This window comes from Chrysemys picta, chromosome 12 (genome assembly GCF_011386835.1).
Source record: "Chrysemys picta bellii isolate R12L10 chromosome 12, ASM1138683v2, whole genome shotgun sequence".
NCBI lineage: Eukaryota > Metazoa > Chordata > Testudines > Emydidae > Chrysemys > Chrysemys picta.
The window spans coordinates 2,097,800-2,111,417 of record NC_088802.1 but is presented as its reverse complement, the minus strand read 5'-3'; the positions used below and the strand labels follow the sequence as shown (position 1 = coordinate 2,111,417).

Genomic DNA, 13,618 nt, shown 5'->3' with positions numbered 1-13,618 from the left:
CAAACGGGGTCAATCGGTTGTAGATCCATTGGAAGCAATGGGACCAGAGCCCCAGCTTGTATCAATCAGCCATAGGTCCATCTGAGTCAATGGGGCCAGACCCCTAGCTGGTGTCTATCGTCTGTAGCTCTTCTGATGTCAATGGAACTGATTTACAGACTCTCATTACCAACCCCACTGAGGTCAGTGCAAGCCTAGCCGTTTGACACCAGCTGAGATCTGGCCCCAACTTTTTCCTTGGCTTATTTAGAAACAGTTGTGACGTTATGAGTGTAAAATAATATTTCATTGAAAGGTGACAGGGCCAGAAAGAGTTAATTAACTCAGACTGATCTGACCCATGGGTGAACTGTCGAACCGGTTAGGAAGATATGTAAATGAATAGAGCTTTGAAATGTAAGTCTGCATTGTTAGAGGTAAAAGGGTAGATGTTTGCTCAGGGCTTGTGATGTAAGCAAACAAGTCTTGTCTATTGCTATAGTTTTAAATTCAAAGATCAAAAAAGGAATATTAACGTTTGTGATGATACTTGACTGAAATAGTATTATTGTCTCTATGTCTCTTTGAAGGTTAAGGTGACCTGTATCTGAACTGTTTAATGGATAAATGACCCTGTGCTAATTGCCAGGATGTTTGAGAGAAGGAGAATTAAGCCTATTGTTTTCTCAGGCCGAAAGGCTGCTGGAAATATATAAGAACCCTGGGACATGATCCTACTTCATCTCAGATCTGCTTTGGATTTCAAGAGGGGGAAACCTTAAGCCACAAAGATTGAGATCCCCAGTCAGTGACTGGAGTCACCCTGAATATGGACATTGGACTATAGCCTCGGGACTATTTCTAAAAGGACTTTTGGCAACTACAAGCTCATCTCTGCTGTGTCTGAACCTCAAGAATTGAATTCAAGTCTGTCTGTATATTGATTTTTAACCAACACTCTCTCGCTTTTCTTTTGTAATAAATTTTAGCTTAGTTAATAAGAATTGGCTATAATGTGTATTTTGGGTAAGATCTAAGTTATAATTGAACCTGGGTGTGTGGCTGATCCTTTGGGATTGGAAGAACCTTTTCTTTTATATATTGAGATAAGATTTTCAGTAATCATCATCATATCTGACATGTGTCTGGACGGAGGCCTGAGGCTGGGCACTTTAAGGGAACTGCGTTGTTTGGACGTCTGAGTAACCAGTGAAGTACTGTAGAAGCTGTTTTGTGCTAGCTTGGCAAATCTAAGTATTGGAAGATCCACCAGCGTTCGGGGTTTGTCTGCCCCGGTGTGTTTGCAGTTCACCCTGATTGAGTGACCTAGGCTGGCTCCCACGGGCAGCACTGTCACAACGGTTCTGTCAAATCAAACATTTCTGGGGAACAATAACTTGTGATAAAATGTTATTTCAATGTGTTTTAAATGAAGCATTTTTAATGAAAGCTGTCTGCTGGGAAATGTTCTTCCAGTGCAGAAAGAGCTTTGAACAGAAAAAATATCTTTGTGAACTCGTCTTGTTGACAAAAACGATATCATTTTAAAAAGGAAAATACTTTGGGGAAGATGTTTCTCTTTACTAACAATATTTTCAGAAAAAATCATCATGGAAAATGTTTTTCCTTGTGGACAAAAAGTTGTGTTTGTGTGTATGTTTATATCTATATGTAATAGCTCACTGATATGCTCCACCCCAGTCGTAGTTACATTTATGGAACATATTTTCTTTTCCTTACAAATATTTCAATGTTATTTAAATAAACATTTTGCACTAGGAAATATATCTGTCTTGTGAATGTACGACACACCTTGCTAAGAGGAAATTTCTAGTGGAAACTATGGGGAGAGTTTTTTAAGGCTTCTGACTTTTTTCCCAGTGCAGATGTGTTTGTTTCAAAAACATGGTAGAGTGAGACTCCTGTAGGAGGAGAGATTGCCGTAGAGAAGGTGATAGGAGGCTGGAAAATAATGCTGTTCACGGGCAAGGATCTTGGATGGAATTTCAAGTGCTCCCAGTTCAGATGTTAAAAAGATAGACTTTCCATCTAGTTTTTAACACTTGTTTTTCTTCTGAACCAGGACATATGGGTGAGAAATTGGAAATTTGGGTGGAATGTAAAGTTCTAAAACAGGTTCTGTTTGGAAATGAAACATTTTAAGCAGTTGGATCAAAACAAGCCATTCCAGCTGTGACACTTGGCCAGAAAGGGTTAAGCATCCTGCAAAATAAATGACTCAAATTCAACCCTTAAAGACATATGTGAAGATAATGTTTGTGGTTTTGTGTATTTACATATATACCGGCAGTGGTGAACAATGTAATCAACAGTTCTTGTCCATGATGTATTCTGATAATTCGGAGATCAAAAGAACATCCTAGCATTTAAATGAATTGTAAACATGGGATATCTCGGTATTCATCTCTCTTTGAAGTGGTGGAGGAACATGCCCTATGTTAATTCGTATAGAATCATAGAAGATTAGGGTTGGAAGAGACCTCAGGAGGTCATCTAGTCCAACCCCCTGCTCAAAGCAGGACCAATCCCCAACTAAATCATCCCAGCCAGGGCTTTGTCAAGCCTGACCTTAAAAACCTCTAAGGAAGGAGATTCCACCACCTCCCTAGGTAACCCACTCCAGTGCTTCACCACCCTCCTAGTGAAATAGTTTTTCCTAATATCCAACCTAAACCTCCCCCACTGCAACTTGAGACCATTACTCCTCGTTCTGTCATCTGCCACCACTGAGAACAGCCGAGCTCCATCCTCTTTGGAACCCCCCCTCAGGTAATTGAAGGCTGCTATCAAATCCCTCCTCACTCTTCTCTTCTGCAGACTAAAATAGCTAAGTACCAGTGATGAACCTGTTTCAAAGTTGCCCTAATTACCTATGGTTCCCCGGGATTCCAACTTGTCAAAGAAGGCTTGAAATTGTACAAAAGATCCTTCGGTCCCAATCCTTGTTATCTCAGCTCTGCTTAAAGTTCAGCCCCACTCTCAGAGCGACCAGCTCGGGGTCTCTGCAGACTCAGGCGTAGGTCCCACCCGCCCTGGTTTGGAGAAATTTCTTTGCACTCCTGAAGGCTAGAAGTATTTTTTGGCTCTGCAAGCTGAGCGCCTGAAGATCAACTCCGGCTCGCGGACGGAAACCGTGGTCAGATTTGTGTGTTGCACACGGCCCCGACTCCGACACTTCTGTCGCTGATTGTAAATCACACCCCACCCACGTGCTGCTGCCTTTGCAAAAGCTGTGGCCGTGAACGGTGCTGAATTTCCTGTTTCTCACCAGGAGCTCAAGTGCAGACAGAGCCCCGAGCCACAGAAACTGCAGCCGTAGCAAATGGAGGGCCCCCCGGGGCGCTACACAGCTCCCCTGCAAAATATCGGGGCCCCTGTGGTGCCAGGTGCAGCCCAGATCAGCGCCCTTGTTATGCCAGGCTGTGCCCAGACCCGAACTGAGCAATGGCACAGGGACCTGGACTCCTGGGTTCTCTGTCCCACAGCTGGGGGAAGAGCGGGGCTGAGAATGTTTGAGTGGGGGGGGGGGTGAGGGGCTGGGAGCCAGGACTCCTGGGTTCTCTCCCCGGCTCTGGGAGGGGAGTGGGGTCTAGGGGTTAGAGCGGGGGGTGGGGGGGGCTGGGAGCCCGGACTCCTGGGTTCTCTCCCTGCTTCTGGGAGGGGAGTGGGGCCAGGTGGTTAGAACGGGGGGCTGGGAGCCAGGACTCCAGGTGACAGTTGGCTCCTAACCCTCAGGTGACAGTTGGCCCTTCCCCGCTCGCGCTCTCAGCGGCCGTTGGCGCCTCGCGGCGCTTCCCCGCCCATTTCCCGCCCTTTTTTATAGCCGCGAATCCTCCCTCGTGCCGCCCCAGCTGACTCTGCCCGGCAACTAGTGACGCTCAGAAAGGACGGCTCCTTCTGATTGGCTGTCCCGCCCGAGCCAGGGAGGGAAAGGGAGGAGCCTGGGAGCGACAGGGGCCAGGGAGGAGGATAAGGAGGCGGGGCCACGGAGTGGGCGGGGCTAAGGAGCGGGAGGGAGGGGCAGGGAGCAGGAGTGTGGCTAATAGGAAAGCGGGCAGGGGGAGGGAGGGGCTATTGGAAGGGAGTGGCCACTGGGAGAGGGAGGAGCTATGGGGATGGAGAGGGAGGGGCTATTGGGAGAGGAAGGGGCAAGGAGGGGGAGGGGCCATTAGGATGGAGAGGGGCTATTGGGAGAGGAAGGGGCTATGGGACAGAACCCCGCTGCGGGGTGGGGGTTGGGCGGGTTTGCTTTCCGCCCCCCCCAAGTCTCCCCCCCCCCCACGCCAGGCCAGGTTTGGGGTGCGGTGCCAGGTCGGAGGGGGCAGCTGGGGGGAGGCAGAGCCCCTGGGCAGGGTGAGGAGGGGGACGCTGGTCTGTAATTTTGGGGCCACCCCCCACCAATGCGGGGCCTAGGTCCCTGCCTGGTTTGTCTGTGGGTGAATCTGGCCTGAGCGGGGGGTGCTGTCCCCGGGCAGTCAGGGCTCCCCATTGCCCCAGGGCGGCGCTAGGGGCTGTACTGCAGGGAGCGGGGTGGGGGCAGCAGGAGGCTTTCACTGGGCAGTCAGGGCTCCCCATTGCCCCAGGGCGGCGCTAGGGGTTGTACTGCAGGGAGCGGGGTGGGGGGCAGCAGGGGGCTCTCCCCGGGCAGTCAGGGCTCCCCATGGCCCCAGGGCGGCGCTAGGGGCTGTGCTGCAGGGGGCGGGGGGGGGCAGCAGGGGGCTCTCCCCGGGCAGTCAGGGCTCCCCATGGCCCCAGGGCGGCGCTAGGGGCTGTGCTGCAGGGGGTGGATGGGGGGCAGCAGGGGTCTCTCCCCGGGCAGTCAGGGCTCCCCATGGCCCCAGGGCGGCGCTAGGGGCTGTGCTGCAGGGGGCGGGGTGGGGGCAGCAGGGGGCTCTGCCCGGGCAGTCAGGGCTCCCCATGGCCCCAGGGCGGCGCTAGGGGCTGTACTGCAGGGAGTGGGGCGGGGGCAGCAGGAGGCTCTGCCCGGGCAGTCAGGGCTCCCCATGGCCCCAGGGCGGTGCTAGGGGCTGTACTGCAGGGGGCGGGGTGGGGGGCAGCAGGGGGCTCTGCCCGGGCAGTCAGGGCTCCCCATGGCCCCAGGGCGGCGCTAGGGGCTGTACTGCAGGGAGCGGGGTGGGGGGCAGCAGGGGGCTCTCCCCGGGCAGTCAGGGCTCCCCATTGCCCCAGGGCGGCGCTAGGGGCTGTGCTGCAGGGAGCGGGGTGGGGGCAGCAGGAGGCTTTCACTGGGCAGTCAGGGCTCCCCATTGCCCCAGGGCGGCGCAGGGGCTCTGCTAGGAGCAGCGGTACCCAAGCTGGAGAAGATGGAGGGGAGGCATCTCACACACACTGACCCTACGCGTCGGGACAGGCCCTGGTTCTGCTCTTGCTACCGGGGATCCCCCTCCCGCGCTGCCACCAGTCCCAGACTCACTCTGCCCTCATTGGCTCAGGGCTGGCAGCTGCAGGCACAGAGCTGAGCAGAGACAGACAAAAGGAGAAGTTGGCAGAGGGATGCGGGCTGCGGCGGAACTGAAAGCACATTGGCATCCTGGGCCCCCCCTCGTCCCGCTGTCCTGTCGTCTTCCTGAGCCCGTATTCCCTTGCTGGGATGCTGCTCCCTCTGCTGCTCCTGCCCTGGGCATGGGGGGCTCTGGACGGTAAGAGGGGACCCCCCTCCCTCTTTGCTACTGGGAGGGTGGGGGGGTGTAATGCCAGGATGGGGCAGCACCATGCTGGGCTAGTGACCCTTGCTGGGGGTGTAGGAGGAGGGGGGAGACGGGTTAGGGGTCAGCAGGGAGTGTTAAGGAGACTGAGACTCATTTATCTCTCTCCCCACCTGCTTTATCCTCCATATGTTTTCTCTCCCCTCCTCTCCTGTCCCCCCAGAGTCTCTCACCCTCCGGCTGCTCCAAACCATCACCTTCCACAACGCCAGCTCCACGGACATGGAGTGGACGGCCCTGCTGGGTGACCTGGAGACCCACTCCCTGGACTGCAGCACCTGCAAGATCCGCTTCCTGCAGCCCTGGGCCCAGCAGGGCCTGACCCTGAAGCAGTGGCAGGACCTGCAGGAGTTCATCTATAACAATCTGTCCAAATTCATCCGTATGGTGAACGATCTGGTTGAGGATGAAGGAGAGGGCTGTGAGTATGGCGCAGTCTGAGGGGGTCCCTTCCCGCACCCACCGGGGAGCTGAGAACTGACACGCTCACAGCAGCAACTGAGTGTGTCCTGACAGGGTGGATCGGGGGCAACACAACCAGTCCCTGGCCCTTAGGCTGAATGGAGCCAGCGTCCCCTAGAGGGGAAAGGCCTCGCATCCCATTCTCCACCCCATTGAGCCAGTCCCCCGCTCTGGGGCCGGATTGTAGCCTGTGCGCCCTAGAGGGGAAAGGCCCCATGTCCCAGCCCCTGACCCTAGGCTCATTGTCTTTCACGACCATGTGCCCTACCCAAGGCCTTTGTCGAAGGAGGGGGAAGTGGAAACGAGGGGGGAGGCTGCCCAAGGTGCCACCTGTCCTGCCTGAACCTGAAAACTGAGACATGGGCAGGAAACGCAGAGCTGAGCTAATGCCTCCCCCACCCTCCCAGCCAGGAACCGCTCGGTGACAGGGCTTGGATGGGTTCTCCCGGGGCTCCGAGGTTGCAGCCTCTCCCGCTGAGCGAGTGTGTGACTCGGTGTGTCACGCCCTGAGTCGCTGCTTAGGAAAGAATCCCTGGCAGAGGTGTGAACTGTCTGTGCGCAGAGGTGCCACCGCCCGGTGTCCAGCTCCACACACAGAACCAAGGCCCGGGGACTTTTGTAACCTTGGGAAGCCAAACGTGTCCTTGCTACCGGTGCAGAGCTGAGCTCAGGGGAGCCCAGGGGTGTAAGTGTATTGAGCCTCAGGGCCACAGTTTTCTCTAGAGCATCACAAATAACGTTCTAAATAATTAAGCATTTATTTGGGACGGGGTCTCTATCTCCGGATCCCCCTGATGAAGTGACCCCAAGTTTGCATTCAGGCCTGGATGTCTCACGGCGATTGTCGAGCCAATCCGACTGTGCATGTGGGCGTTAGAACACTGAACAATCGGCTTTAAACAGAACCTGCAACGTACCCTGACCTCGAGCCAGGGTCTCCCCACGATCCCACCACCAGCTTGTGGCCAAACGTCCTCATTGCACCTGACACTGTGCCTTTATTTCCCCCCACACACACACTGTCCCGGTGACCTCTGGACGGCCTATCCTCATCCCCCTGCCCTTCCTGTTCCAGACCCCTTTGTTACCCAGTTCTCCATTGGCTGCGAGCTCCTCCCCAACGGCACCTCGAGGCGATTCTGTGATGCTGGGATGAACGGCGAGGACTTCATCAGCTTCGACACGGACAGCGGCAAATGGGTCGCTCGCCGGGGGGATAAACTGACTCTCAAAGCCCAGGAGATTCTTAACTGCAACAAAGTTGTGGCCATCAAGCTTCAGTTTGTCCTGAGAATGACGTGTGTCAGTCAGCTCGAGAGATTTGTCCAGTATGGGAAAGAGTCTCTGGAGAGGCAAGGTGAGGCTGGACACCACAGCAGTTTAGGACAGGAAGTGAAGGGGGATCCCGTCACCACTGGTAACGGCAGGGGGCAGAATTGGGGTCTGGCCAGGACAGCGGGGCCAACGCCTGACCCCGGGGAATGGAGCTGGGCTTGGCTAGTGAGTCCCTGAGGCTCAGACTGAATCGTCCCCTCTCCCCCGCCCCGTCTCTCTCCTCCTGTCTCAGAGCGGCCGGTCGCCGTGGTGTTTGCCCGAGCGCCTCCCCCAGCCGGGACCCCCGCGCCGGTACTGCTGGTTTGCTGGGTCACCGGTTTCTACCCCCGGCCCGTCCGCGTGGCCTGGCTGCAGGACGGGGAGGAGGTGGGGCCGGGCTGGTGGCTGAACTCCAGCGGGATCCTGCCCAACACGGACCTGACCTACCAGCTGCGCAGCTCCCTGGCCGTGGGGCCGGGCGCCGGGCACAGCTACGCCTGCCGGGTGCAGCACAGCAGCCTGGGGGGCCGGAGCCTGCTGATCCCCTGGGGTAGGTGCACGTCCCTGGGGTGTCTGGGTGCGGTCGTGATCTCTGGAGTGGGACGGGGGTGGGTCCAGGACGTGGGATTTGGACGGAGGGAGGTCGAGGGTTTCGGCGGGTGTGGGGATGGACCGGGGGAAGCAGGGTGGAGGAACTGAGGGGGACAAGACTGGGACGGGGGGAGCAGAGTGGGGGCTGAGAGGGATGGGACAGCACTGGGACGGGGGAAGCAGAGTGGGGGCTGAGGGGAGCATGAATGGGACAGAGTAGACAGAGCTGTGTGGAGTGGGGCGGGGGAGGGTCGGGGGGCTGGGGAGATGGGCAGGGGTCTGGAGGGGATGAGACAGAGGGGAGCAGGACTGGAATGGGGGGAAGTTGAGGGGTGGGACAGCAGGGGGAGCGATTGGGGTGGGATGACGGGGAGGCTGAAGGAAGACTTGGGGTAGGGCAAGGCTGAGGGCAGTGGGTTGGGGGGCACCGGGGGGACTGTGGGGGAGGCTGATGGAATAGCATGGGGGGCTGAGGGTGATGGGTTCAGGGTGGGAGGTACGGGGGAACTGCGAGGGAGGCAGAGGGAACAGGGTCCTTACTGCTGTCCACGTTCTGAGCATGGCACCCACCTTCCCCCCTGTTTTACAGAGCAGAGCAGGCCCTGGGGCCCCGGCCTGGTCGTGGGCATCACCCTGGGGGTTGTGGCCATAGCCGCCGTGGCCTTGGTGCTGTGGCGGAGCAGACGCAGGTGAGTCCTCCCCTCTCTGGGGTGGGGGTGGGGGGTGGGGCCGTTACACCCCCTAACCCATCCCCTCTGCTTTCTCCTTCCAGGGGCTGTCAGGACGTTAGACCAGGGCAGTCCAGTCCCTGAGGGGGTGGCACCGGCCCAGGCGTGGGGATCAGCCCCTCTCCTGGGGACACGGACCTTGGGGCTGGATCTGTGCCCGGTTCCGTGAGGGCCGGTCTGGATCAAATCGCTGGGAGATCGGGGCCCAGGGTGGGGAGTGGGATTCTCCTCACTCTGGGACATTCGGGGCACGTTGGACACTTGGGGACGCTGTGGGATCGCTGGGCAGGGCCGCCCAGAGGGAGGGGGCAAGTGGGGCAATTTGCCCCAGGCTCCGCAGGGGCCCCCAAGAGAATGTCTGAGGCATCCATTGTTTATATGCTACCTTAAACGTCCTCAAGTAGACTTCTTATGTGAATTGCAGCTTTCCAAGATTCATTGTTCTTTAGGTGTCTCTTGATTAGGTCCTTAACTTCAACATCCCTTTCTCTAGGAACTGACCAAATGCTCTACTAAGGTTATTTAGAAATCAAGCCAGTACACAGCCAATATTTATAACTTCGAATACAAAAATGAGACATGCATACAGATAGGATTAATAGATTCAGTAGATCATAACCTGAGGATTACCTAAAGAAACTACACCATCTGCTAAAAAAACTCCCTGACAAAGCACAGGAACAAATCTGTACAGACACATGCCTAGAACCCCGACCAGGGGTATTCTATTTGCTACCCAAGATCCATAAACCTGGAAATCCTGGACGCCCCATCATCTCAGGCATTGGCACCCTAACATCAGGCTTGTCTGGTTATGTGGACTCTCTCCTCAGCCCCTACGCTACCAGCACTCCCAGCTATCTTCGAGACACCACTGACTTCCTGAGGAAACTACAATCCATCGGTGATCTTCCAGAAAACACCATCCTGGCCACTATGGACGTAGAAGCCCTCTACACCAATAGTCCACACAAAGATGGACTACAAGCTATCAGGAACAGTATCCCCAATAATGTCACAGCTAACCTGGTGGCTGAACTTTGTGACTTTGTCCTCACCCACAACTATTTCACATTTGGGGACAATATATACCTTCAAGTCAGCGGCACTGCTATGGGTACCCGAATGGCCCCACAGTATGCCAACATTTTTATGGCTGACTTAGAACAACGCTTCCTTAGCTCTCGTCCCCTAACGCCCCTACTCTACTTGCGCTACATTGATGACATCTTCATCATCTGGACCCATGGAAAAGAAGCCCTTGAGGAATTCCACCATGATTTCAATAATTTCCATCCCACCATCAACCTCAGCCTAGATTAATCCACACAAGCGGATCACGCTACCTAACAAAATGAAAGATACCAAGGGAATTAATTTGTTTGCAGGTATCATCACATAGTCAATGATCACAGGGGTTAGAGAAATGAAACGTACATATCTTTCAGGAGTTGAGAAGAGAAAGCAGAAGAAAGTTTGACAGACACAGGAAGAAAAGGGAAAAATAACTTTTCACAAATGTCTCCAGGCACAATCCAAGAAAAGAAAAGGCGGTGTGTGAGGAATCCAAAATATTACCAGATTGAGAAAACAATGTTATGGTTGTTGCGGAGGAAAAGAAGGAAATCCAGCCTCTTTGGCTAAACACTGGAGAACACAGCGGTAACACTAAAAAGACAACTCCCACCTGTTTATGCTCTCTGTATGTGTGTATATCTATCTCCTCAATATATGTTCCACTCTATATGCATCCGAAGAAGAGGGCAGTAGCCCACGAAAGCTTATGCTCTAATAAATGTGTTAGTCTCTAAGGTGCCACAAGTACTCCTGTTCTTCTTTTTGCGGATACAGACTAACACGGCTGCTCCTCTGAAACCAGTGGTAACACGGCTATAACTGACAAACTGGTACAGTCAACTAGTCCTGCTGCTGTAGATGGGAATGACGAAAAAGAGTTGTGAGTAATGACCCAGCCTCTTGGAAGTACCTAGGTATAAAGAAAAGAGATCGTATTGTATTGAAGGGTCCACCGCATACAGGGCCGTCCTTAGCCATAGGCAGAACAGGCAACCGCCTAGGGCACCACGCTTCCGGACCCACAGACAAAGCCCGGGGGGAACCAGTCCCATTTATACTTGCTGGACACAAGGCTCTGACCATTCCAATCCTGGCTGGCTGCCGAGGAAGTGAGTTACTTTCACTTTCATTCCTCAGCAGGCAGCCAGCCAGCCTCCCCCTCCCCCCAACCCCTCACCCAACCCAGCCCTGCCGGAGGGGAGGGGAGAGAGAGAGCAGGGTGCTCCTTGGGGGGGGAGAAAAGGGGAGTGCTCCGTGGGGTGTGGGGGGGAGAAGAATGGACATTATGGGGGACAACCAGGGGCGGCTCCAGGCACCAGCGCAGCAAGCGCCTGCCTGGGGTGCTGTCTGCCGGTCGCCCTGCGGGAGGTCCCCCGGTCCCGAGAGGCACCCCTGCTCTTACACACCCCAAATACTCTGTCCAGCACCTCCCAAATACCATCTCCCAGTACCCACACCCCCCTCCAGCACCCCAAAATACCCCCTCCCCCCGCAGCAGTGTCCTCTATTACGGAACTTGAAATACAGGTGGGGTCACCCTAGATACAGTTGAATTTGAAAGGCAGGTGTTTCTGTTCTACCTCATGGAGTGACCGCAATGGGGCCAGGCTCTGGAAGTCTCAATGAGCTACAATCCCAGCTGGGTCCCCAGAGGTAGTTCCAGAAGGGCGGGGTGATTCCCTGCACAGCCCGGGCAGAGGCAGTGTTGCCCTTTTCTCTCCCCTCATTCCGAAGGCTTGGCCCGGACCCATGACACAAGGTTATGTGAGCTGGGTACATGCTGGGAAAAGCCCTGAGTGGGGGGACTCAGGCTGGTGCAGAGAGGGGAGCAGAGCCCGGAGGCCTCCAGCCTGGCTCTCTCTCTCCTTCCCCTCTCCACCTACTACCTTGTGTACCCCGCTGCGGCTGGGCTGAATCTCGCCCCAGGGGGCCCAGTCTATCTCTCGCTCTCCCGGGGGTCTCTCTCGGAGTCAGGGTCACCGTCCACTGACGGAAGAGGTGCCTGGAGGTTGCGGGGAGTCTCGCTTGCTCAAGTGGAGATGACTCCGTCCAAGGCAGAGCGGCGCCTGCCGACATTCCCCGCTCTGGCGGGGTCTGTCCACCAGCTACCTCGTCCCTGGAGCGCAGGGTCTCGCCTCTGCCCCACACGGAGGGAGCCCTCATTGCTCAGTGTATAACAGGGGGGTCGCTTAGCCTCCTGTACAACACGAGCAAAAGCCTTGTGTCCAGCAAGTATAAATGGGAGTGGTTCCCCCCGGGCTTTGTCTGTGGGTCCGGAAGCCCGGGAGGGCGCCGCCCCTCACTCCCAGGCTGGGGTGGCCGCATGGCCGGAGTGAGACTGCTGTCTAGCCCTGTCCACACGGGGGCAGAGAGGGGGACACGGGGGCACACACCAGAGCTCCTCACCTATGATATAGGAGCACAAGCCCCATGGACTCTCGCCCTCGGTTTTACAATTGTACTTCTTTTTTCTTTTGTGTGTGTGTTTTTTCTTAATAGTTATATTTTTACCTTTTTAATATATTTTACTTGTATTTCCTTTTTGATTTTATTGTTGTTTATATATATATATATTAAGTTTCTTTTAATTTTATTTCCCCTTTTATGGTTTTTATGTATTTTACAATTCTTTTATTTTTCAGTTTTTATTATTTTACTTTTTTTAAGTCTGTTAATATTTGTGTATTTTATTCATTATTACTATTTTAAATTTATTTTGCACTTTTTATAAACATATTCTTTTTTCTATTTTTTATTCTATTTGATGTGAATCGTATACTGTTGGCCAATCATTTGGGCTCCTATCTTCTCTCACTCCAGTGAGGATCTTCAGCCTCTCACCCCATCATGGTAGTCATGCGCCGCCCCAGCCAAGTCTCTTTGTCCCCTGACTCCAGCCAGACCCTCCACCACCACCATTCCAGCCCATGGTGCTGAAGTGCGCACCCCCTGGCTTGAAGTGGTTTCCATCCTCTGTTTACAGATTGGGTCACTGACTCTCAGCACCCCACTATAAAAATTGTTCCAGCCCCTCTGATCCAGCCTGGTCCCTTGTCCCAGGAGACAGCTGACTGGTGTGGGGGCCAAAGGGCTGAGCTGGGTTTTACAGTTCAGTCAACATAAGCAAATAAAGCATGTTTGTAAGCCTCTGTGAAAAAGTGGTAGCCTAAGGGAGTTAGGCACCAACTTCTTTTAGAGCATAAAGTGCTATAGAAAGTTAACAGTTCCGGGGGAGGAGAGCGGGGACGTGACAAAGGAGAAGCTGGGCTGAGCCCGAACCACCCGTGCTCTTGTTTTCACAGAAGCACAGACTGACTCTCCCAGGGCAAGATGGTGGCTGAGGTTGGGGGCTCCGTGCTGGGGTTGGTCTTCGTGGTCCTGGGATTGCTCGTCTGCCTGAGGAATAAGAAAGGTGAATGGCTCCGGGATGGGGCCATAACCCAGTGGCCCTGGAGGGTTTCACTAGAATTTTGATTCACCACAATTTACGTTAGCTTCCCCTGCAGGCTCGAATCCTGTGAGACCTAGAAGCATTTTTGGCAGTGCAAGCTGAGCGCCTGGAGATCGACTCCGGCTCACAGGACGGAAACCGTGGTCACTTATTTATGTATCGTATGTGCCCCCGACTCCGATACTTCTGTAGCTGATTGTAACTCACCCCCTCCCCAGCCCCCTGCCACCTTTGCAAAATCTGCAGCCGTGCAAGATGCTGAATTTCCTGTT

At 54.7% G+C, this 13,618-nt stretch overlaps 1 protein-coding gene across 1 annotated transcript; it reads left to right on the top strand.

Annotated features, from left to right (window-relative positions):
- Positions 1-2,067: 2,067 nt before the first annotated feature.
- LOC101938805 (antigen-presenting glycoprotein CD1d1-like) lies at positions 2,068-10,676 on the top strand. The gene is made up of 5 exons (XM_065563863.1): positions 2,068-2,071; positions 5,887-6,144; positions 7,261-7,542; positions 7,753-8,049; positions 8,680-10,676. Exons 1-5 carry the CDS (start codon positions 2,068-2,070, stop codon positions 8,781-8,783), a joined length of 945 nt encoding a protein of 314 aa, XP_065419935.1. The 3' UTR covers positions 8,784-10,676.
- Positions 10,677-13,618: the final 2,942 nt, after the last annotated feature.

Bases quoted from the DNA above. Each gene is read 5' to 3' on its own strand.
- LOC101938805 (XM_065563863.1), top strand. The intron at 6,145-7,260 runs GTGAGTATGGCG...TTCCTGTTCCAG, and splicing joins TGAGGATGAAGGAGAGGGCT to ACCCCTTTGTTACCCAGTTC. The intron at 7,543-7,752 runs GTGAGGCTGGAC...CTCCTGTCTCAG, and splicing joins AGAGTCTCTGGAGAGGCAAG to AGCGGCCGGTCGCCGTGGTG.